The 26,794-nt window shown below is 38.5% G+C and overlaps 1 protein-coding gene across 1 annotated transcript; it reads left to right on the top strand.

The window, feature by feature from the left end:
* Positions 1 to 260: 260 nt before the first annotated feature.
* Positions 261 to 15,388, top strand: galnt12 (UDP-N-acetyl-alpha-D-galactosamine:polypeptide N-acetylgalactosaminyltransferase 12). The gene is made up of 10 exons (XM_057354290.1): positions 261 to 1,549; positions 2,737 to 2,906; positions 3,310 to 3,499; positions 3,708 to 3,893; positions 4,643 to 4,760; positions 5,141 to 5,317; positions 8,421 to 8,552; positions 8,881 to 8,994; positions 11,349 to 11,504; positions 12,857 to 15,388. Exons 1-10 carry the CDS (start codon positions 1,188 to 1,190, stop codon positions 12,992 to 12,994), a joined length of 1,743 nt encoding a protein of 580 aa, XP_057210273.1. The 5' UTR covers positions 261 to 1,187; the 3' UTR covers positions 12,995 to 15,388.
* Positions 15,389 to 26,794: the final 11,406 nt, after the last annotated feature.

Genomic DNA, 26,794 nt, shown 5'->3' with positions numbered 1-26,794 from the left:
CATATTTAGATGTGCTGAGACAAAATAAAATAGTTAATCTTATATTTATTATGACTTTCTGAGGGTGTCAAACCACCACTGACCATTTTTGAAATGTTATTTTTACAACAAAATGGTTTTTAACTCAGTCTTAGTTTGTTCGTCGTTTTGTCACAGTATTAAAGAGAATACACGATTAAATGTTATTGATGTAGTTTACGAATGCCCAAATCACGTGACAGTAAATGTTAACTTGTGGTCCCACCCGGAAGCATGGGCTATCGGACCAAACCGTGGCCAATTTTATGGAAAATAGTATGGGATTTGGAGAACAGACCCACATTTTCAAGTTCTAATTGGAAGCGTTAAACCGTCATACATTTTTTTTTTATAAAAATGAGTTTAAACTTGGGAACAACCGGGTAATGGTCTTAACTTCCTGAAAGTTTTTCACAAACGTGCTGGACTGGTGCGCTAAAAACAAGTGGGCGCACTTTGATTCTCTGCATATAAATGCTTTCATTTACGTTATAAACTGTGCGTTAAATGGATTTGGATTAGAGCTGCTGTCACAGTCTGTAACTCATAAGAAGTCTCTGTGATTTGACCTGAATTTCTTTCTGCATGCTTCCTCCAGTTCTTATCCAACAAACCAGGCTGCTAATCTCTCACGCAAATCCCTCTACATCGATCTGCAGACATGTGGGATGTGCCGCTGCAAGGTTGTGTCTCAAATCTAGTTAGAAGTCTGCCTAGACAACATTCTTGACCAGTATTGGTTCGAGTCAACTAAGCTAAGTAACTGTTTGCGTCAAAGATGCGTATTTTCTGCGCATACTGGAAACATATGTATACGCTGACTCGCCACTCCTCAAAATGCGCAGGAAATACGCACCTATGATCATCAAAATTGCGGTTGAGGTAGCATGCTAAACTTTGAGACGCAGCCAATATTTCAACAGTTGGTTTTAGTCAGTCTAGTCAGACTAAATAAGTATCCCGTTCAACTTTTCGCTTTGCTTGGATCGCAGACATTACATACCATCTTTAGTAAGCTTACCACCACTGTGATTTAGTTTTAAAATCTGGCACTTTATAAACAAGCGATCTTTTATATGCTTATGAGAACGTCACTTGAACTTCTAATGAGATTGAACTTTGGATGACAAACTGCCGAAAGGAACCAAGACGCTCGAGACGGCCACATTATGGCAATATGTGGCAGACGGAATCGGTCCAAGTTAATTATTTGCGTGCTTGGGGCTTTTATAGCGGGATATTTAATATTTCCTAAAGATACTCAGAGTGATAGCGGTCCTGCGAGTCTACGAGAAGTAGCAGCAGAGGAGCACAGAAATGCGGACGATGCGTTTTATAAGAGACCTGTTTATGAGAAACCTCCTTTGGATGTAAATGCTATGGGAGAGATGGGCCGAGCTGTAAAATTCACAGATCTTAGTGATGAAGAGAAGAGAAAGGAAGAGGAGAGCATTAAAAAGCATCAGATAAACACATATGTCAGCGAGAAAATATCCCTACACCGGAGACTGCCTGAAAGATGGAATCCATTGTAAGTATCGATCTATTTGGCATGCGTTTTATTGTCACGTGTTTTAATTGGTTACGTTTATTAAACAATATTAAGTGGATCTCCTTCTCCATTCTGTAAAGGAGCAGCTCATCCAAGAATTAAACAACCTGTCATCATTTAATTTACTATGAGTCTTCTGTGGAACTCAAAAGAAGATATCAATGAGAGAAATGTTTCAGTGGTTTTATGTCCATACAATGGACGTCAATGAGGTCCAGTGTTTATTGTTTACCAACGTTCTTACCAAGTCATGCACGTTTGGAATAAAATGAGGATGAGTGAATGATGAAAGAATTTTATTTTTGGTGAACTATCCCTTTAAAGGAGCAGTTCACCTTCAAAATGCAAATTCTGTGATCATTTAATCAACCTCCTGTCATATCAAACCTGTATGACTTTGTTTCTTCCACAGAACATAAAAGAAAAATTGTATTAATGTTATAATGCATTTCATGGGCATGGATCTCAATGTACAAAGAACACGACTTGTATTGTTGCAATTCTAAGAAATTGGAAAAAATTGTCTTTTTAAATCTTGCAGACTTTTAAAGGGGTCATATGACACGTCTAAAACAAATATTATCATTTGTTTTAGATACAATGTGTACATGATTTACACGCTGTATTTTCCGTGCATACCGTGCATGTTTGTATCTCCTCTTTGCCCCGCCTCTCTGAAACGCGCAGATTTTTTATAAAGCTCATCACTCTGAAAAGCGAGGTGTGCTATGATTGGCCAGTTAATCAGTGCGTTGTGATTGGTCAAATACTGCAAGCGTGTGACGAAAATGTGACGCCTCTTACCATATTTGGTTCCAAAGCAATTGTGCTGACAGGTACGCCCACTTACTTGCGTATACATTTGGTCGGTCTTGTCAACTCATACCACGAACTGACGTAGATTTGTGGGGGTGTGGTTACACGAGGCGTTTCAGGCAGGTCTGGGTGAGCATTCACTTTTAGATCGAATGCATCTGTTGTTCCGACACTTTCATTTTTGCAATTTTACGTGTCTAATACATGCATGGGCAACTTATAACACACCAAAGACACAGAAAAACACGCATTCGTGCCATATGACCCCTTTAAAGGGTAATCATGACAAAAATTGCACGCAGTTTCCAAAATACGTATTTATGCATTAACTACAAAATCTTTCCATTCAGGTGTAGAACCCTCAAGTATGACTACCTGAATTTGCCCACAACGTCGGTAGTGATAGCTTTCTACAATGAAGCCTGGTCCACACTTTTAAGGACAGTGCACAGTGTCCTGGAGACCTCACCTGACCTGCTGCTTACAGAAGTCATACTGGTGGATGACTACAGCGACCGAGGTATCCGGCCCTTTAAAACGTCAGTCTGTCACTGAATATTTAAATCTCAAAGTACATAAAATAATTTTGTTTTTTAATTATGAAATAGACGTCTTTTCCATTAAAGTTAGCTTTACTTTGAAAATAACAGCATTGAACATTTCCAAAATTACTGTTGAATGAACTGAATAGCTTTTAAGGGACCCTCTTCTATATTACAAGTTCCTTTTTCGAAAAGCATTTTGCTTATTTTTAACAGAACAATATCAGATGTGTTAATGCTAATAAATTCTTATCTATGAATCATTTAGTGTCTGAGCACCACCCTGTGGTCAAACCACTTCTTTTAGCATAAAAGCCAATAAACATATTTTTAATGCTGATTTTTTTTCTCAGCAACTCTTTCCACAAATGCCTTCCACAGATCATTTAAAAGAGCCTCTGGAGAACCACATTACCAATCTGAGAAAGGTGCGTTTGATTCGAGCGAGGAAGAGAGAGGGTTTGGTGAGAGCTCGACTCCTGGGGGCGTCCATCGCTACAGGAGAAGTCCTGACCTTCCTGGATTGCCACTGCGAGTGTCATGAGGGCTGGTTAGAGCCTTTGCTCCAGAGGTGAGGCTGTTGATCTCTTCCTAAATCCCAAACCTGCATGATGGTCACAAAAGACACATTTAACTTGGGTTCATCTGTCGTTTCAATTTGCATAACCAAATTTGCATGCTTTGCTCCTACAGTAGGTCATGGTTGAACTAAATGTCACCGTTAGTTTTATTGTAATTAATGTTTATCTTTACCTCTGCTTTTTCTTTGGTTTCTTTAGAATAAAGGAGGAGCCATCTGCTGTGGTATGCCCGGTTATAGATGTTATTGACTGGAACACATTTCAGTACCTGGGAAATCCGGGCGAACCTCAGATCGGAGGATTTGATTGGCGACTGGTGTTTACGTGGCACTCTGTCTCAGAAAACGAGCAGAAACGCAGAAGTTCCTCCACTGATGTCATCAGGTTTGTGATTCAGAGCTCGGGTGTGGCTTACACATTTGCAAAGCTTTATCATCTGTAGATTAAGAGCAAGTGAAAGAGTTTTAAAAGGGTGTTTACTTGGGCAAATCTTGTTAATATACCTGCGGGGTGCAGTTACTGAACCAGGCAAAGAAATGTTTCTTGATCCAAATAATCAGAAGACCGCAGAAATATTCTTTTAGTATAATTTTTAGCAAAATTATTTTTGCTAAAAAATTAGCAAATTAATTGTTACAGTAATGATAATCAGTATTGTCGTATTAAGAGAATTTTAAACTTTTAAGAAGAGAAATATACAGAAATCTGTTAACCTGGTACCCATTTGAAAGGTACAGAGTTCAAAATTTAAAAGTTGTATCATTTGATAAAATCTAGTAGAACATATTTTTTATCAGAATATTTCAAATTTACTCTCTTGAAATTTCAACAAATCATGCACTCACACATAGCTGGATGCGTTACGGTAATGAGATTTTCAGCAGAAAAAGTAATACTTTACCCACCTGCATGTTTTTCAAACCTATATGACATTCTTTACTCTGTGGAAGACAAAAGAGACGAATAGACCAACAATTTAGCATTCGAAAACATGCAAATTGCTTGACACAGATTTTTGTGGCAGGAGTGTTTGTGCTTTTACGTCTAGTGAACTAAAACAATGCAGACATCATGCGCAGATAAACAATGCTTTATTATTTTCTTAGCATGCAACATGTCTTTTCCTGATCCAGGTCTCCTACCATGGCCGGTGGTTTATTTGCAGTCAGTAAGAAGTACTTCCATTACCTGGGCACATATGACACTGGAATGGAGGTGTGGGGCGGAGAGAACCTGGAGTTTTCGTTTAGGGTAAATTTAGGGCATTTCCTCACATTTCTGTGTCGAGAAAGTTAGCGAACATGTTTTTGACAGATGGCCACTATCACAGTTTAAAAAATGTGTGAGTCCCGCTCGCAAGGTCATGAGGTCAGCCGCCACCCTTACTAAGTGTCTTGCCGACCAGCACAATGACTAAACCGTCATTCACTCTGTGTTTATGCAGCGTTTACTTACTCATAGTCCTCTTATTAGTCAGCTCACATCCCCTCAAGGATGCCAACACTGTTACTTAGACACCAGTTTAAGAGTTGTTTTAACCTGGGGAAAGAGCACCAAGAATTTGTCAACAAAATAACACAGACAAGTTTATTTATTTTTTAAACTGTAATGTAATTATTATGTCTGATCAGATCTGGCAGTGTGGGGGGACTCTGGAGATCCACCCTTGCTCGCACGTGGGTCACGTCTTCCCGAAGAAGGCGCCATACTCGAGGAGCAAGGCCCTGGCCAACAGCGTGCGGGCGGCAGAGGTCTGGATGGATGAATACAAAGACGTGTACTACCATCGCAACCCCCATGCCCGTCTGGTACGCCTACTTGTACAGTCTGTTGTATAACTTGGCTTTTGTTTGCTTGTCTGCTCGTTTTCCAAGACAACGTTTATCACAAGTCAATCTATGTGACAGCTGTGCTGCAGTGTAAATAGACTGTGACCATTCATGTAGCCTTTGTGAAAGAGGATATGCACAATTTCTGCACTGTTTACTAGGGCCGGGCGGTACAGCTAGATACATTTGATATCGTTCACCGTTTTGATTAATATATTGTCAATACATTGTGAAATTTATGTATTGAGGGGAATGTGTTTGGTTTTTAGGTCATTTTATGAAATCAGATGTTTATGTAGATTCAGAATACGTAATGCAAAATTAAAAGGCAGTCAAATAGTTTAGACAAAAAATAGTGATGAAATACTTCACGCTAATCATGTGTCGGTACAATTTTCATATTGCGATAGTTGTTGGGCCTTTTATGGCGGTATATTGTGTTATCATGGTATTTGTGTTTTCGGTGATGCTTTAGTCAGTGTTTTATTACCAACTGACATTTATAAATGGTGAAACAAAACTTAAGTGTTTAAGAAACTAAAACATTTTATATATTTTACAAATAAATTGATATATATACGTAATCTAACAATAATAATTTATAGACTGCTGAATATGCAAGTATTCTATTTATTACTGCGTAATCTCCAGAGAAATATAAACAATAAATATTATATACTTTATCTAGAATGAATCACATTATGGTAAAAATATTCTCCAAATTAATTATTATTAAGTAAATGGTATTGGTGAAAACCAACTATGCACAGATTTTATTTAAAAATAAAATGTTAAAAAATAAGTAGTTGTTGTTTATACTGTATGTATTATTTTATCAATACAGTGTAATAAATAGCAGTTCTTCCTAAATATATATTTTTAACAAAACATTACAAAGCTTATAAAAATGCCATATAGAGACATTATGAACGCTTCTGAGTGATAATCTGAATGAATGGACTTTAACCCATTAAAGAAATGAACCAACTTCACTTTTACAACCAGTTTATATTAAGATGCTGTTAAAACACATGCTTCGCAAGTTACAAGAAAAAGGAATCACAGAACCGATGACATGCTCTTTAGAAAACATCACTGTGAATGTATTCGAATATAATGTATGTGAATTTTGTATTGTGAACGTATGTTTGACCTGTAGCCGGGTGTGTACGCACACACAAACCCAGGAAAATGGATCTCCTCAGGTGACATTTTCTGCTTGATGTGAAATTACTACAGTACTATTAGGTGGCACCTCTCTCAACCCGTGTGTTTGTCATCCAGCCGCCCTTGTGCTTGCACCCTGCTGAGCCCTGTAGTTAAAGAAAGAGGTGCTCTTATTGACGGATCGGGTAACCCTTCTGTATCTCAACCTTGGAGATGTTGCCAGGTTGGCACCAGCCTCTCTGAATCTATCTGATGTGATGCCAGCAGATAAGGCTCTTTTTCCCTCTCTCCTCGGGTATAAACCACAGGCAAACACCAGACTTGCCAGGGTGGATCGGGTTTGACAACCTTCATACTCTTCTGCCACGCTCATTCGTAAGAAGATAGCTCTCTTTCTCACACCGAGTCTCGCAGCATTTTTTATTTATGGCCAAAATCTGTTGTTTGTGCCACTGTGTCCTTAAGATCAACAACATGGCGTTCTGTGATGGATCTCAAATGGTCTCAATGGCTTAATTTAATTCAAACTGTACATGTCCACCTCAGGGACAAAAACACATTTTTTTCATTGAGTGCTCGTTTTTGACTGGGGAAAGGAAAAAAACAGGAATATTTGTGAGAAAAATCAATATTGGAAAAGTAAGCAATTCATCATAAAGCACACAGCTGTTTTATTAGGGATGTTATGGAAGAAATGCTATTGAGAAACTGCTGTGAAGAACAATCTACTGTATGTTCTATCTTTGGCCTCTTTCGTGACCTTTTTCTATTGAATTACAAAAATTGCTTGCTTAATAAAAAACATTTTCAAATTTAAAATCTATAATTTTCTACTTTAATGTTGCACCAAAACTTTGAGAACGTACACAAACTTCTTATGTGTCTTATTGTGGGGTTATCACTCACCAGTCACCTGCTTGTAAGATCAGTTATGAGGGGATATCCTGTCAAACAACAAACTACAGTACAGGCATTTGGCCTTTTTCAGTCTTGATTCATATTGCATTGTTTTTACAGAGGAGAGGATGTTGCACACTATAACGTTTTGTGGTTCACCACTGCTGGGTTTTGCATCCGAATGGTTTAGTCAACAGGAGCGTAAAACTGCATGTTTGGACTACAGGCTTTTTGTGAAAATCTATGTGGTATAAAGGAAGCGTATTAAGAATGGCACTTGTTATCACAAGGATTACTTGCTTTTTACTTTTGGAAACTATTGGAACTATTGGAAAATGTGGTTATACTCAAAGTTATGAACACAACTAGATGATGAATTGGTTGACTACTTTCAGGACAGGTTGTTCATGCGTGGGACTTAAAAATAAAATCCAAAATATGAGAAAGACCCCTGGGTCTTTGGACCTGGGCTGCCGCCTAAGGCCCGATTCACATTTCGCGTCTAAAACCGTGCGGAAAACGTGAGCCGCGCTGCTTTCTCTCTTAAAATGACCCGCGTCGCCCCCTATTTGCCCTTGCCTACATTTAAAGAAACGAATATGTGCGTGAAAAAGACGCGAAATGTGAATCGGGCCTAACAATGTTTTAGGAGCTATTTAGAGCACTAACAGCTTCATAGCAATGGGATAAAAACAACTTTAAGCCTAATTCTCCTAACAAACACAAACATTCTAAATTCTCATTCACATCGATCCAACAAACGTTTATTGTATTCGTGTTAATTAGCCTTTACAGCTGCATAGCAACACCCTGGCAACGATCCACAACACCCCAGATTAGGGGTGGCAACTTCTGTGCAGACCAAAATTTTCTTCATAAAGTTTCTTTATAAGTCTTGTTCTTGTAATCTAGCACATTGTTATCTGAATTCTTATTACACACTTACTAAAAAATGATGAAATAAATTGATGTCCCAAGAAGAAAATGCACTCACTAAATACCAACTCTGTTATTTCAGGAGGCGTATGGTGATGTGACTGAGAGACGGAAACTTCGAATGCGTCTTGGATGTAAGAACTTCAAGTGGTTCTTGGATAACATCTACCCTGACATCCAAGTTCCAGAGGACAGGCCTGGGATGTTTGGGATGGTGAGAAAAGACAAGCTTTTGTATTTATACTTGCATGCACAGGTATTGAATATAAAGTTAAACGGCTATTCCAAGTAGCAAATTTTATTTTCGCAGTGACATGAATAAAGATAGACCAGTTGCTCAATGATGGTAAATACTTATGTAGAAGTCACAAGTCAGTGTAATTTTAAGTTGCAAAATGTCTGGGTAAAAAAAAACTTCCCATAATGCTGAAATTAGCTTCACCATTCAGTGCAATGTTTTCATAGCAGTAGGAAATGAGCCACTATCTATGACACAGGCTTAGATAATGTTTGCGATGTTCATCTATCTCTTGTGATGCTAGCTGAAGAATAAAGGAATGGCCAACTTCTGCTTTGACTACAACCCACCAGATGATCATAATATGGCGGGTCATCGTGTCATCCTTTACCAATGTCACGGCATGGGACAAAACCAGGTAAATTTTGGAGGTAGCCAAACTGAACCATTAGTGTTTGATAAAAAAAATAAAAAATTTGACTAAAAAAATTGTATGTTCTCGCTCTTATGTTGTTCCAACGCGTGATTTCCCCCCCCAAACTAGTAAAGCGCAAACCACGCCCCTGCCGCCATGACTCGCGTATCTAGCTATTTCATTGGTCAACTCTGTTAATACTGTAATATGTTGTATTAGCGAAAAAATAGAAAAGCATCATATAGGGCTTGGAATATTATCTTCAAATTTAAAATAGACACGTGTTTTTGATAACCGTTTTTTGAATGTAGCTATTATTTCCATTATTAATTCTGTGTAGTGATGTCATTCATGTCCAATGTTGTATTTCTCTATTTTTTATGTACATTCATATGCAATGAATGAATGTAAAAAACTAAAGTCCGTTTGGTGGATACACAACTAAATCACTAACGGTGTCTACTGGTATCTGATTAGATTACAGAAAATGACAGAGGTAAAATTAACTACTCCAGTGGCGCAGAGCGTTAAGCGTGTGTAACGTTATTGGTTGCTTTGAGATTAGAGACCCGGATTCGAAACTGCCTTGGGCCAAATACCTTTCCCATCACATATCAGATCATAAAGGTATTTATTTTCAATAGGTTAGGGGGTAGGTAAGGGTTTATTATTATTATTATAAAAAAACTTGTCTTTTGCTGACTTTCACTTAGTTTAGCATATAGTGCTTTAAAAATATGCTATTTGCACTTGTGTGAATAGCATCCATCGCACTACTGCCTTATTTTAATAACTGTTGTGTGTTTAAATGTTGGACCATCTCAGTTAAAACGTTGACAAACTAGGGACAAACCATGGACAAATTTCTGTCAGCGTTAAAGGTGGGGTGGTTGATTTGGAAAGGTGCTAACTTTAGCCTGCTAGCACTGAAATGATAATCCCACCATCTATGCGATTCGCCGTCCAAAGCCACGCCTCCTACAAACACATGAATGTATTTTGTAAATCCACGTAACGAATTACAAACTAAATCCATTAAATTCTTCATGTACATACCTGTCCAAAAGAAAGAGAGCAACCATGGTATCGTCTTTCAGACCCTTTGCCTGCGGAGCTGTCTCCATCGTGTAAAAGCTGAACCGATGGTAATTCAAGTTATTCCTGTTTTTCCTGTTTAATGATGGAGACGTTTTTTCGTCACTACTTTTTCAAAAACTGACTTTCATTTTGTAGATTTACTTGTTGTCGGTTCCGCAGGAAAGTTTGATTGTTGCTGATTGTCCGCCATTCTCCCTACATTAACACAGCGGGCGTGAGCGCGTTGATGACGTATGATGTCTGCGTAAACAGGGTGCGCAGTGGTATGCAAAATACGTTGGCTGAAAATGTACACATGACCAGTCACAGCGTTCGGCCAGAACGTTTTGATTGGGCGAACGTTTTTTGATCCTACGCCTTTCACAGATGATATATAATTATTAAAAATATTATTTGACAACTATAGTTCTTGATTGCTATCAGCATGTAAAGAGATTTCCAATCAATATGACAAAAAATGTTTCTGGACAGGATCACCCACCCTGCCTTTAAGTAGCAGGATGACTTATTTGTACTTTTAAAGAACTGGTTATCTCCCAGGTATTATTTCGGCACATATCGTTTATGCAAGGCGAATCAAACCTGGCACACAAATGGCCAATCAGCGCTATAATGTAGCTGACCAATGAAATCGAAGTAGAGACGTTGCGGGGTGGTGTTTTCGCTCAAGGGGCGGGGATTGCGCTTAACTGGTTTGGAAGAAAAAATCACGCTGTTCCAACCTGTTTGTTGTTATCTTGCAGAAACACAAAAGGAGATGTTTTAAAAGTATCGCTATAAAGAGAGTTAGTAAATAAATACTGATTTGTTCCTTTCCCAGGCACACTTTAGCCTACACATTCTTTATCAGGAATATACATCAAAAGGTGTCTCATTGCTTGTTAAAACCTCATAATAAACTGCAGTAAATAGTGTATTGTGTACTGCAAGCTTGTTTTTGACTCCGGCACTGCAGTGCAACTTCATATATCTCCTCCCGCTCTGCGGGGAGACAGGCGAGCCCTGGGGACTTATCAGTGCACGATACGAGCCATATGTACAGCACAACAACACTCCTCTAATGCATTCTCTCTATGAATGCAAAAAAAATTCTCCTATCTGTCGCCTTGATGTTGTACATATGTCCCTCTCAATCTGATCGAGCATCAGAAGAATGTTTTGATTAAGATTTAAAGCATTGATGTGATTAACCAAAGCCTGTAATGACTCTGTCAGTGGATGAAACTCTCTTTCTTGCTGTTTCTCTCTTCGTGTGATAGTTCTTTGAATACTCCACGCTTCACGAGATCCGTTATAACACAAGGAAGCCCGCCGGCTGTGTCGTAGCTGATACTGTTTCCACCTTTCTTACGATGCATCACTGCAGTAAGCCCCAGGAATCCGTGCCTGACGACCAGAAGTTCCTGTTCAGAGAGGTGAGATCACTGAACACGTCATTGCGAGCGAATTGTGTTCCCTTAGCTCCCTCAATGCCAAGGTACCCTGTACGATCCCTTGAAAGCATCGTAGTTCGCTTTTTATAAAAACATCTGTCAAATAAATATGAATAATTAAAAAACAGGGGTCCTGGAACACTTAACATTCATTTTTGGGTTCACTAGCTCCTTAATTAAGTAATCTGGTTTTCACAAAAAATAGTTAAACGAGAACTAGCAAACCCACACAGATGGAACAAATGGATGCATGAATTGTTTGGCAATTTACCAATACTAGAACTGTGCACACTAACAAGGGTCCTTTGCAGACTCGAAGCAAAGAAAGCTCATGATACATGTCACATTGAGGTGTTACTTGAGAAAGTCACGGGCAGCGTGTCAAAAGGTTTCGGTGTGGCTTGCAGTGAAATTTCAGTAGGAAACCTTAGTGTGAACTCTGCAGGTACGTTTACTCCATAAAACCAATGTGACGACAGACAGGGATTCTGGGGTTGGCTGAGCTTGCAGTTCTAGAAGGCCAAAGGCGTTAAAGTATTCAGAGGGAATGAGAGAGCACAAAGTGCTCCCGTGTAGCCTGTGGCACAGGTGTGCTATTACTTTTCTAAGAAATCAGATGTTTTTTTCAACCTCCAGCAATTCCCAAGCAATCGAGAACACTACACAGCAATGCTTTAGCAACCACGTGGAATGTCCTATCAGTTGCATTGCAATGCCCTAATAACCACATAGGAATTTCCTAGAAACCACACAGAACATACTAGCGACTGCAAAGCAGTGCTTTAGCAACCACGTAGTTATGCCCTGGCGACCACCCAGAACATCCTAGCGACTGGATTGTAGTGCCCTAGCAACCAGCCAGAACATCGTAGCGATCACAAAGCAGTGCCCTAGCAACCACATAGTGATGCCCTGGTGACCACCCAGAAGATCCTGGCGACTGCATTGTAGGGCCCTAGCAACCACCCAGAAAATCCTAGCAGCTGCATTACAGTTCGCTAGCAACCACCCAGAACATCCTAGAGACCACAAAGCAGTGCCCTAGCAACCACATAGTGATGCCCTGGCGACCACCCAGAACATCCGAACAGCTGCATTACAGTGCGTTAGCAACCACCCAGAACATCCTTGAGACCACAAAGCAGTGCCCTAGCAACCACTTAGTGATGCCCTGGCAACCCCTCAGAATATCCTAGCGACTGCATTGCAGTGCCCTAGCTACCACCCAGAACATCCTAGCAACTGGACCACAACAAAATCATTTTATTTGGTAAAATCTAAACACTTTTCTTCTCGGCTCCTTTGATAACCTCTCATAACTTTTGCATTGGCAGGACGGCACTCTGTACCACGTTCAAACTCAGCTGTGTGTTCAGGCAGTGGACCGGACGGACACCGGGAGCCCAGGCCCCGCTCTCCGACCATGCTCGGACTCCGCTTCACAGAAGTGGTTCTTCGAAGAAAGAACATAGCACAGAGGTTTTCCTCACACCCTTAACCTGCTTTAGAGATAGATAGGGCATTTTTAAACGGCAGCTCACACAAGTTTATTGACCATTCCTGCATAGGTACTTTCTGCTATTCTGCTAATTCTGATTGTGCGTTTCTAGCGACTCATAGAGCACAGGCTGTATGGATTAAAGTGAAGATGATTTAGTTTTAGAAAATTAATATTCGATTTTTAACTTTTTTGGACAGGGCATTAAAAATTCCTTTAGTTTTTGTATATTTTAGCAATTTTTAACTGGTCGTGGGTCTCTGTTGAACTGAACATTTTACAAGCTGGTACTTGGAGTTATTTTAAGCTGTTTCACCAGAGTTGCTTTTATTTATTTAACATTTCATATGACCTTCAAGTCTACTATATCTTGTTTTCAAAGCATTTTAAAAACTTTACTGTGATCTGGTTTCTGATCTAAATCTGATCCTGCTGGCACCTGGAGCCTCTTGTGAGTATTTTTGGCCGAGTATTGAGGTTAGGCTCTGATAAACACAAATGCTACTGTGTTCTTCATGAACACTAGATGGTGCCAACTCCTTCATTTTCATCCCCGTCCTTTGGCATCCTCCATCTTCTCTCATTCCTTCCTGTTTGTGTCTGTAATGTCAATAGATGTGTATGCTGTTATTGAGATGCTGGTTTTAGTCGAAATGTAGAAGGATGATTGTGATATATGAGAACGTGCGCTGGTGTACTGTAGTCATTCACCTGCTGTTGAATAGCGCGTGTTAATAAAACCGAGGGCTGAATGTCACAGCAGACACTAGATTGTATTCAGAATGATTTGATTTAGGTTTATATTTTCCATCTGTTGTGGAGAAAACAATGCTGAATAGTCTGTTGCATGAAAACATGGATGTAAAGTCTTCAGGTCAGTTTTGCATTGTTAGTTAGTTTTATTAATTTGTCACTCACAAATATTTATTACATCAGTCATTTCTGATGTCTCTTGTGTGTTTAAGAACTGAATGTAGATCTGTTTATTAATTTTACTCAAGTGCCTTATGGGTGAGGGAGACTGCTTGTTGACTTTTTTAATGATGTTGATGTAATTGTCAGATTTGATCAAATCTGTAATGATTAGATATATAGTTTACATTAACCCATAAGATGACAGAGATGCTGAACATAGTCTTTGGGTAAATTTGTTTACCTTTATATACACAAACATGTGATTCTCGGAGAGCATGTGTGATTCAATACTGGACAGATGTTTCCAGGTTCTGTGACGATAAGGATGCGATTAAGGATTTTATCTATGGATTTGAATGGGAGGGCTATGTGCTTGGCTTTTCCTTGTTTGTCAGTTTGTGTTTGAATCCTAAACATTGTGTTGCTATTACGTTAAAATCCATAATATGGTAACTTTTTTGTACCTTGTATGAATAGAAGTATGAAAAACAATCAAACATACATTGTGTTTACAAATGAGGTTTAAAATATTTATAATTTGTGGCCATTTTTATATTAATATTTTTGATATTCAAACATTCCCAGAACTAACTATAGACCACTATAGTTGTCCAGAAGCAAGTTTAATTTGTATGTATTTTATTTTTACTACTTTTTTAATCCTACATATGAAGTTCATTTGCAAAAACAAAATCTCAAAAATCATGTATTTTTGTTATTGTGCATTCCAATTAATGTAAATCAAACTGCATTTGGGTTGTTTTGATTAAGTAATAATAACAAAAAATACAGCTAACACAACAAAAACATAATACATAATCTGTTTTTGCAAATAAACTCTTCAATTGAATCTTACACAGTGTCTACACCGGACGCGACCCGACACACGGCTTTTTGTCGCTCCGCACCGCTTCCAGTGTGGACCAAATTTTAAATTCTAATGGGTTCTAATGCGTTTTGTCGTTTGTCGCGCCGCGTCCGGTGTAGACATAGTGTTAAAGATGTTAAAAGTTCTTCTGGACCAGCGTTGTTTACGTTTTCCGAAGTGGTCTATTGTAGAGTCCCGACAAAATAAATGGCCAAAAGGTTTTTTCACACTGACAATAAATTTGCACTGTATTGTATTGAATGCATTATGAATTATTTAATTTTGTTTAGTAATGCCTGCTTTTTAAAATATATATCAATGCTGCAAGGAAACTTCAGGTAACTTTATGCTGTTATATAAGTGACCTTAACATATCAGAAAAGAAGGCATACCACCTGTTTTTGTTGTTGTTGTTGTTATTAACTGCTTAATAAAATACCTGTTTTCTAAATTAATTTGCATTTAAATTGTAAATATTTTGATAATCTCAATTCAGATGTTGCTTTAACATAAAGTGATTTTACGATTGAGTTTTTACACACAAAAATAAAGCCATTGGATAACATCTCTGATGTGTGAATGAATTCGAGCTAAACATGTTTTCCATGTCATTTCTTTACAGCATGTTCAGCATATGTTTACATAAAACTGAAAAATCACTCTCTCCTCCTTCACCGACAAATGATCCCAGCCTTGGCAATCTTTTCTACGCATTATTGCACGCTGCAAACAAATGATTTGTATTCTGGCACCTCACCCAGATTACAGAAGAAAATAATGCAGCTAAAACTTTTCCTTTATACACCACTAATCTCATTCCCCTCCGAATCCATCTTTCCATTTCTGTTAGAATAGCGAACGCAGGGAGAATATGGCGCTGTCATTGGCAGCTCCATCTGATTGGCTTAAAGATGCGCATCTGAAGATGAGGAAGCGTTCGCGCCAAGACGCTCCTCAGCGTGCGCTCTGCCCCGCAGTCATTCTCAATTACTCATTCATGATGTGCGTCTGTTTGATATTTCATACTGTTGGTGGGTCTCTTTTGTATGGTGCATCTGCCTCTCGCTCCGGTGTCAGGATGGAATTAGTGCGAAACACTTCAGCAGGAAAACAGGGTCACGGAATGAACGTTAGATGTTTCTTCTCCGTGAAACACTGTGGAGAACCATATTTCATCTCTTTTGCATCCGCGCTTCATTTTTATGCGGCGTCTGTGTAGTCACCGCCAAATTGGATTGCGACCGCGTCACTTTTTAGCTTTAGAAAGGGCATTAAATATTGAAATGATCTCTATGTAGAAAACGGCTCTCACCTCTTTGTGATGCATTTGGGATCTTGTATATGAAGGCAGCTTGCTCGCCCACATTCCATGTGTCGCTTAACAAGGTCTCTCTGTAAACTCGAGCTTCTTTTCAGAGATGGAAATAAGCTGGAGTTGGCGAAGAAAGATGAGAACGACACTGACAGATATGCACAATCCATTTCGCCACTTTCTGAAGAACTGCCTTGTATTCTTGGAGATTCTGGGCATCTTGAAATTCACCTCATCTTTAAATTGCTAGTTTTTCAGGTTAGGTGAAGACATAAACATACATATGCGTATATACATACAATTTTGTGTATACATTTTGTAGGCTCTATTTGCTATAGTAAACTGTTTTACTCTACTACAATATTTTCTAGTATTAACTATTAACTAGTAGCAAATACTGTAGTATACTTTAAAATTTACTTATTAAAGTTTAATACTTTTTTCATGGTATGAAAAAAGTATCTTTTTTGATTCATAGAATCTATGAATTTTAGTAAAGTTTACTTAAGTAAATACTAAAGTACACTAGAACGTTTTTCAAGTGGGAACTAAATCAAATGTGCAACAAATTTCGTTTATACAGAAATGTTTATAAAAGGAAATATCAGGCTTTAAAGCAGAGGTAACACACACAGTTTCTGCCGATCTCATATTAACCTTGAGTACCTATAGAGTAGTAATGCATACTTAGTATCTTCGAAGAGTCTTTAGTTTAATCACATTTATAAATAACAGATACAGCCGTACAATTATTTACGAAAACAGACGAAGGCGTGAAGGGGGGCGCAACTAAAGCACAAGCACACAATACATCATCGCATTATCCCTGCATAACTGTTGATTCGTGTTGTTTACATTATGCACTGGCCCCTGATTGCCAACAAAACACAGACATTTGACTCAGGTTCACTTACCACGTGCGGTTCATGTCCGGCATCTTTTAGCGCTGGGACCACTCCATCTATCAGTTTCAAACGATCTCCAAATCCAGCGTTATAGCCATCGTTTATATAACCTTCCTCGCTTAAATGCAGTGAACAAACCAACAAAACTGAACTTCGCAAATGAAGGAGCACATTGAAGGAGCAACCAGCGCTCGCTGGTTGACACGTGGGCGTGCTTTTCAGAGAGAAAAGTCCAATAAGGGACTAAGAAAAGTTGTTACGAAAGTCATTCAAAACACAAATTAAATTAGGAGAGAAACACAGCAAGAAGGCAGGTGTAAGTGTTCAAATGAATGTTAATGCGCAACATTGCGCTACTACACAAAAATCGAGCGGCATCGCAGGTATTTTGAAGCTTTAGCATTGTGATGCTACTGTAGCACACCGTGCAACCCTGAATAGACTAGCTAGACCAGAAAACTTCTTTAGCCTCTTGCATTTGTCACTTAAACTTGTCCACAGTTTCTTTAACAACCTGTTTTTACTTCCCGTTTTTGTTCACTTGATTTATTTATGGGCAATTGGCTTTACTTGCCTCCGACGTTTGTTTCTCCTCTCAGCCTATAGCTCAAAGGGTCCGTGTAAAAGGCTCTGTCAAGGAAACACAGCCATTATGGACTCTGATGGCAGACACCCTACAGAGGAAGGTAACAGCAGAACTCTGTCAGCTTCATCTGCTCCTCTGTGATTTGAGGTGACAGGAAAAGTTGCCCATACAGACAACTAACAGACTCCAACAGTGAAATAATTGGAATGTTGTTATTGCGTGCATTGGAAACTGATGTCTGGGGTACATCTCTTGCTCTTCTTGCCACTTTACTGAGGCTGGACAGCCATGTTTCAGACAGACGTAGTTGATGTGCAAATGTGGGCGGTTGGGCAATAATAAATTTGGGATTCTGACATTAGATATCGAAGGTTTTTAGAATGAGCCGTTTTTGCATATAAGCATCAATTATCTTTTTGTGTTTATAGTTTATAGTGTGTATAAACGTTTTTTTTTTTTTTACAAAAGATATTCCTTTTTGATACAGTATGCATTTCACAGACTTTTGGTTCTTAAGTAATATTGGACGTTTGTTATATTTATGGCTTAATTGAATTCAAGCTGTTCAAAGAAAGATCAGATAGTTGTTGTTTGACTTTTGATTGGTATTTCATAAAGATTTATTGATTTACAGTGCATCTCATATCCCCTGTGATCATGTCAACATCATGTTTAAAGGAAATTCTTTTTGGCATGTAGTCACAGTGACTGAAGGGTATTGGTTTTGGAAAACGCATGTGTCTTACAGCAGATGTATTTACAGAGGGCTTGCATACTTGTTAAAGGTTAAAGCAAATGAATCTCATTTTTCACTATTTTTGTGTGTGCTTTCGAATAGTTGACCTTTTCAGTCAAGGTGCAGATTTTTTCATTACATTGAATGTGCCTAAAACCATATTTAGTGTAGTTCACACCATCTGAACAAACGTTGACAAGCATCAGTTTCCAAAAGCTGCTGGTGTTTTTTGGGGTAGTGTGTGATATCTTACAATCGAACAGCTAACATGCAGCATTAGAATGCATAATGTTGGCATCTGTTGGCATTTGTTGGATGTGTGAAGCACATTTTAGTTTGCAATGAAATGAATGAACTATAATTCTCTGTTAAGGTTGTGAAGCAAAGAATCTGCTTGAGCTGAGCTCAAGTCGTCCAATGGAATCAAATCATCATCTCAGATTTTTGACTATTGATAGTCTTGTCTGCGCACGAGACCTAAAGTTGCAATTTTCATTGAAACTATTTTGTCTGCATGTCTTGCAGCTTTTAAGGTTTAAGTTTGGATTTTTCAGATGGAGAATGCAATTTGTGAGGCTACATCAAAATCTGATTCAGAGACAATTACTTTAGATTAAAACAATGGCTATTTTCTTTTGCAATGCAGCTGCAATGAGTTTTGGGACTTCAAGCGGGTTCGGTACGTGCAAGTCTGCATTCAATGCATCCATGATATCAAGAACACATCCGGTTAAGTTCTTAAAGTATTGGAACCGAACTTTGACGGTTGATGACGTAGAGCGAGAACACGAGGACACAAGACCGATGAAGAAGGCTTATTGAGAAACGGCCAATGTTTTTGTCAGTGATAAAAATATTATTGAAGTGGGTGGAAAGATAAGCTAGTCTGTTGTGTAGGAAAATATGTTTAACATGTTTAATTGTAGCAAATGTGTTTCTTTATACCAGTGGCTCTGTTTTGGTCACGCCCCCTTAAAACTCATACAAAATCTTCTTTGTAAATAAATACATAGAATCTGCATGCACATGCGGTATTTGGAAGGGAGTTCGGGAACACGTACATAAGATTGTAATGCCCTACAATCTCACTTCAAGGGCTCAGCCCTTAGAAGGGAGTAGGGCACCTGTATGCTCAATTCCGTTTGGAAAATGGCCAATATATATTTGATCTGCAATCCATCTGAGCAGTAGATGAATTCTTCTATGATGGCAGGATGATGAGCACAGTCAGAACACATCTTACACTTGCACGGCAAAGTTAGGAATCTGCCCGTCTTTTCAGCCCAAAACGAATGTTTCTGGCATTCCCTGTCAAAACAAGCGTGTTTCATTCCACGAGGGGAAAACCCTCTTGACACATGTAAAACAGCACTGCATTGTGGCTGATGTCCGTTCATTCGAGGCTTCCGATTTCTCTCTGTACAACATATAATTATGCTATTTCTACTCATGTAGATTTTCACACTTATAGTCAGTCCGAATCGTAACTTTCACTCTTGTTGATTTACCCATTTCTCTCTCATCTCTATCTGTCTAAATAAAGCATCCAGGGTTATAAATAATGTGGGAATGGACAGATGTCCAGCCGTCCATTCCCACATTATTTATAACACGGCATGGTTTATTTAGCTTCATTGACATACTTCACATCTTTTGGATTTGTTTTGTTAGAGAGACAGTTTGCAACATGCAAGATATTCGAGATGAAAGATGTTTGTAATGTGTCAGGCAAGAAAGAGGAGTGTCCTCTGACAGTTTTTATTTTCTGGCGGTAGACTGAAGCTCAAGTGCTTTGAAAGCTGTTTTACAAAGAATTCATGTGTCACTCATAGCTCGCACATGACAGCCACCCAAAATGATTTGAAGACATCCACTGCTGACAGGTTCGGTGGCGTCGCTTCATCTATTTTTCTGTCAGGAGTACAATCGCTTTGTTGTCGGATCCCATAGATTGCATATATTCTTTGTTTTGAGATTGCCAAAGTTTTAGCAAATTCCTGGGGAGAGAATGCTGAGACATTTGCATGTGCACTACTTATTTGCTACAGGTGTCCTGTTTCTTTCTAAGTGGACAGCGGGCTTTCCTGACGCAATCGATTGGTCCGCCATCTCCGCGGTGGGTGAACGGGCTGTGATGGGATTGTACAGGGGGTGCCGGTGTCGTGCCAAGATACCGACCTTTTCAAAGAGGGAATCGATGAGGCCCAGCACTGGGACTCCGGAACATTCACGCCTGTCAGCCGAGCGGGAGGAAGTTCATATAGACAGTGGTTGTATGCTAATTGCTTGGGGTTACTGGTCCCCCACTGGTTTTTTGCAGGTGGTGAGGGTCAGTGTTCCTGTGGTGCCCATTGTGAGTCCGCATCAGCTTTGGGGGGTTACAATTTCACACTGAAGACTTTCCAAATAAGCTTCTCTCTCCGTATGGGACCACACCATATGCTTGACACACTATTAGAACTCTTTCCATGTTGTTCGGGATCAGAGGCGTAAACTGTAGATTAAACTTGAGTTTTTGCCAGGACATTGCTGTGAGGTTAGCAGGGTGTCCCGGGTGATTGCTAGGTGGTTACTAGGGTATTCTGAGTGTTTGCATGCTAGGTGATTATTGCTTACTAGCAAAGATCTCTTTTATAATCTGGTCAGTAGATACAGCTGGGGTCTTTGAATTGAAGCGGAGGGTCTTGTATCACACTGAAGGGGTTTGTTTCAGATAACAGCCGTATATGTCTGAACATTATCCCACTTATTACATGGCTGTTTACGTCAGAAGTAAGTTATTAAACATGAAATATTAACTTGAAATATTTTATAAGATCATTTTTAGCGAATGCACCTTCCGTTACCAGTTTACTTTTGGTTTTAAGGTAAGACATGACATTCAAATGCCAGGAACAGGCAATTTGGTTTAATCATTTGTAAATATAATGTCATATATGTTATTAAAGGACATATTTATACTTCATTTTGTGTAATATTAAACTGTGCCTGTCAACATGATGTGCCGGTTACCATGTATTATTAGTTTTGAGTGATTGTTATCTGGGAATATCAGACTTTTAAATGTTGCAATTGGCCAATCAGAATGAAGAATTCTAGAGCGATGTGTAATAAACTGAAATAAGTTTGGGTTGAGGCACTACTAACTTGAAACAATTAAATCTGAAAACACAATAAATGTAACTTGTATATTAATACAAATAAATAAAATAAGAGAACGACAAAAACACAAGATTGCTAAAAGTAAACTACAATTAACATAAAAAAATGTAAAATATGAAGCTAGTAATAAAGCTAGATTTTTTTTTTAAATTATGATTTTAATGAATTGAATTTCCTGCTTATATGGCCAATGGTCGACTGTGCAGTTGTTCCTGCATGGGCATAAATTCACTATTGTAATTTTTTTAAATGCGGCCTTCTTAATTTAGACCCTTTGTATATTGCAAGTTGCCACAAATGAAATGAAAGAAAAATGCAATCACAAATGTACTGGTGATTTTGTATTTTTAATAAGTTTCATTTAACTAAAACTTAATGCAAATATTTGAAATACATGTGAAGCAGCTGTAAAATAATTCAATACTGAATATTCCTTTACATTAATATGTGACATTGTGCCCTATTTTTACATATTTTTTAAAGCGCGAGTCTTTATTTGAGACTGTTATACCATGCAAATCAGCCTTTTTATTTATTCTGTCATGAGCACAAAATGTATCCATTGTAACTTCATTATATTCTACATAAATGATGTTATACCACAAGCTTCCCTAGGACCAAAACATTCATAAAACGGTTTTAAATGCAATATCCTTTCCTTAAAAAGCTGCATAATTCATCCTTCTGAATAAAGTCAGAGTGCCAACCACCACATTCTTTAATTCGCAGATCTAAGCCCTGTGAATGCTTGACCCCATCTGTCAAGTTTTTCCGTATCACTGTAGGCTTCTGAGCTCGTGCATCAGAAAGCAATGTCTGTGTTACTGCGTCTGAGAGGAGGTGAGAAGGATTGTGGCAGGTTGGCTGGCGGTTGGGTACCTTCTGCTAATAAGAGAAGTCTGCATCATTATCGATTGCCCCGGTCACATGATGCGTGTCTTGGACTCTTAATGGGATGATGGGGCGGCATGCTGGGAGATGGAAGGATTTGCTAGAAACAGGCTTACGTTTGTGTGTGTGTGTGTGTGTGTGACAGGAGAATGAATGTAAATGAGCAAATTTGCATAGATGGGTCTGTGTATTATTAGGATATTTGACATGTTGTTTTTTCTGTATAAATCTTGGCTCAGGTAAAAGACAAGCTAATTACTCCCTCACAATCTCCCTGTGGGTTGTTTGCCTTTGACCAATAATGCTTTTTGTTACCGGATCATTAAATATTAATGAATGACCAATTTTCTTTCATATTCTGCATGATTTAGTCTTGTTTATTTATCTGACAAGAAAATTAGAAAAAAAGGAAATGTCTTAACAAGGCAACCTTTACACAAACTGACCTTCAAAACCCTTTGAATTCTAAATAAATCAGCAGTATAATTATAAACAACAACTTCACAAACTAAACGTTGTTCAAATAAAACAACAACAACAACAACAATAATAATAAATGTATACATAACTAATAATAATATTGTATACTACTAGTACTACTACTAATTATTATTATTATTATTAAATGTTAATTAATAGTCAATAAAAATTAAGTATGCATAATACTACTAACAACAACAAAAACAATAATAACAAGATCTGCAAGCAGCACCACGGGGCCAAGCCCCCGAAGGCGCGCCACAAGCATAGCACAGAGCCAAGAGAGCGAAAGAACGGCATAAATGGAACACACATGAAAAACGGCCAGTTCAGGAAGAACAGGCAAGACTAAAGTGCAGACTCTACACAAAAACACTCATCACAGGATTCATTCACCATAGGTGCAGTACAGACCAAAAATAACAGAAGTTCAATTTACATGAAAAACAGGTAACGTAATTGAGCATAAAGTCACGGCACACATTTCCTATATTAATGCACCACATGTCATATACAGTAAAGTTACTTTATTATGAGAAAAAGACAATGTCACAGGCTCGGTTGACTTTGAAGAGCTAAGAACAGGCAAGAACAAAGCGCAGACTCCTCAGAACCGGCAACCTCTTGTTCCCGAAGCTCACAGTTTATCTGGTTGTGCCACTTAGTTGACGTGCTTGACCCACGATCCCAAAGAGAGCTTTCGCAGCTTCAAACATTGACATGAGCCAATCCCTGTAGGGGCTGAAATAACAGAAATACTACGTATTTGAGAAACAGAGGAATAGGTGGGAATGAACTCAAGGAGGCCATTTTGCATAGTGGTGCCCAAAACGTTACTCAGAATAGTTCAATACGAGAACGCTGGCGCTGGTGTCTGGCGCTGTCTTTTAGCATCGCAGGCACGTACGGGACTATAATTCAATAATACTTAAAAAATTTGGTGCCCATAAATCACACGTTTTAAAAGATATCGCAATTTATGACAAATTTCAAATATTATCCAATAGCAACATAATTGTACTCACCTGATCCGGCACGAGGAATCCGTAGACACCAAGATCACGAATGTCTGACAAACATTTCAAAAGTTACGAGCAAAATTAGCCATTTTTCAAATCTCGCGACCCATAGGTGGGTCTGTTTTGGCAAGGACCCCCAGTCCTAGGTGTCGATGAAGCGTACAAAGTCTCGTACCAATAGATTGAAGAATGGCCGAGATACAGCCTCCCAAAATATTTTTGGGTCAACTTTGAAAAGTTTGCGACCTCATAACTTTTGAACAACGATGAAATTCGCAATTCTTTGAGGTCACGTCTGTGCAGCTCAGTCCAAAGATAGTCTGAGCCAATTTTCATGACAATCGGTCACAATTTCTAGGACCAGCAGCGAAAAAACGTGATACTGTACTTTTCAAGATGGCCGCTATGCTATGGTAATGGGCGGGGTCTGAATGTAACACTTGGAATGCGATGAGCGTGAGGAGTGCATGACATGTGCAGAGTAGAATTACTGTGGATCAATGGGTTCAAAAGTTACAACCGTTTGAAAAGTGCATTTTTGAACTGTTGGTGGCACTATAGAGTGAGTGCTAGAGACCCCATACTTGGTCACATGACTAATGAGTACCACCTCTTCAAGTGTGCCAAGTGTCACCATTTTCCTACGTATGGTTCATAGGGCTACCATAGACTACCATTGGTTAAGAAGAATAATAATACCAACAGAAGCAATAGTGGCCATAGCCTCTTCGGGGCTTGGCCCCTAATAATAATCTATTGTTGTTATTAATATTACAGTATTAGTAGCTTGTGACAAAACATTTTAGTATTTTTGGGTCATTAGCCCAATGATCTTACCACTAGGGTGCAGGAGTTGGAGGTCTACAAGGTTTTCGTGGCATTAGTACTTCTAGTGTTTCTAGAAAAGGAGATCCTAATGCACTGTCTGGCTGGGTCTGCCCTGCCTTCCTCAGATAGACGAGAAGACAGCAAACACATCAGGACTCCATCACCAATCCATACCGTCTAACAGAGCTAAGTGTTTCACATTGTCATTAATCTCCTTTGTCTGTGCAATATCATTCCGACCCCTTAAATCATAGTTGCAAACATTCCTTCTCAACGGATTTCACTTCTTCCATAATTAATGTCGGTTTGATGTCCTGGAGCAAAGTTCCACTGTAAGGAAAGTCATGGAAACAAGCTCCAGGAGAGAGCAGAATACACTAATGCATAGATCTAAATATAGGAAATATAGAGCTGCAGCCAAATCCACCCACCCGATGCTGCTGGCTGACTAAGGTAAACCCAATATAGTGGAACTAGGGCATTAATGTGAACCCACAATCAGATAGACCGTGCTTTCAAAGGGACCAGACGATGGCGCGTAATATCTGCTCTTATCCGCAGAATGAAGGTAATGCTCGCCAAGGGCCGGCTTCTGATGTTGATTGTACTGTTCTGAACAAGCAGCGATTTACCAAAAGCTTACGAGTTATTTACCTGCCTCCCCGAGCACTGTGACTCCATCCAGTATCATGTCCTTTGTTGATTCCGCACGTAGCTTGTTTCAACAGAGCCATGTTTGCAGAAGATGGAAGAAGCTAAATCTGCCTGTGATGTAAACACACAAACGTATTTGGCTGTAGCATGAAGGTCACATATGTTATTTAAAAGTGTCATTTCTGTGCCACTAGCATCACCAAATTGATTTACAGAAAATCTGAAATTTTAATGGTTTCAATCAAAAATAGTTCATTTCACTTGAGAAGACATTTCTTAACCCATTGAAGTCATTTGAATAACTTTAGTGATAGATGTATTCGCTGTTTGGGAGCTTCATCATTTTGAGTACCATATACAGTAACATGATGGCATTTTAATGTATTTTTATTCATCAAAATGTAATTTTCATTTGTGTGTGTTCAAGAGAGGATATCTATTATACTGGGCATCGGGGCAAAATTATTATGGTTTGGTTTGAGTATTGCAGTTTTGCTAATATTTTAAAATAGCTTGTACTTTATATTTATATTTAATTTTAAGAAATATTGTTATTGACTTTAATCATTTTATTGTTTTTATGTTACTAATATAAGTTTATTTATTATTATTTCAGGTTTAGTTTTAGTTTCATTTTTTTATTTTCAGTTAATCAATTGTGTGCCTCAATTTAAACCTATTTCACTTCATTGCTAAAGCAATATTTAAAATTTTTGTTTGTTTTCAATTTTTTTTAGTTTTTTAATAACATTTATGCAGATACTCTGTTTTTGGTGTTAGTAGTTAGTTTTTAGTGTTTAGTGTTAGTGAACTGTAATAGTTTGCTATTAATAGTAAACTATAAGGGGTGGTTTTATAGGGATGGACTAGTCTTAGACTAAAATAAATGTTAGAGCTGTCTAAACTGAAAACAGCTTGCGCTGACATATCTTAAAATAGATCAGTGCTGGATTTGTCTCAGAATGCAAGTAATATATTTTTTTGTAAGGCATGTTTGTAAAAGCTACTTGAATGTCCCTAAATTTAACTAAGGCCTAGCCCTGACTTCTAATCTCTGTCCGGGAAACCACCTCTAATAGTTTAGTAAATTATAATAGCCTGCGTCAAGGTGAGAAAACTATGAAAATTTTTTTATTTGGGGGTGAACTATTCCTTTAATATTTTCTAAACATGCCCTCCTTCTCTTTCATCGATCGGTTAACAAACAGTGCCGGAAGCGAAGGTTTATTTATTTGCTAGTGAAGCATTGTTTTTCCACTGACGTGGCTTGTGTGTCTATGTGACCTAGGTGATGTGATGCAATAAATAAGATGAATTCAGTTGGGAAGCAGATTGTTCCATTTGACAGATTGACAGATTACAAAGACGAACCTTTTTCTTCAGTCGAAGCATGTGCTGCACAATCAAACATAAAAAGA

This window comes from Triplophysa rosa, linkage group LG16 (genome assembly GCF_024868665.1).
Source record: "Triplophysa rosa linkage group LG16, Trosa_1v2, whole genome shotgun sequence".
In the NCBI taxonomy this organism is placed as follows: Eukaryota; Metazoa; Chordata; class Actinopteri; order Cypriniformes; family Nemacheilidae; genus Triplophysa; species Triplophysa rosa.
Note: the sequence above shows the minus strand (reverse complement) of the source record. Positions and strands in the feature narration are given on the sequence as shown.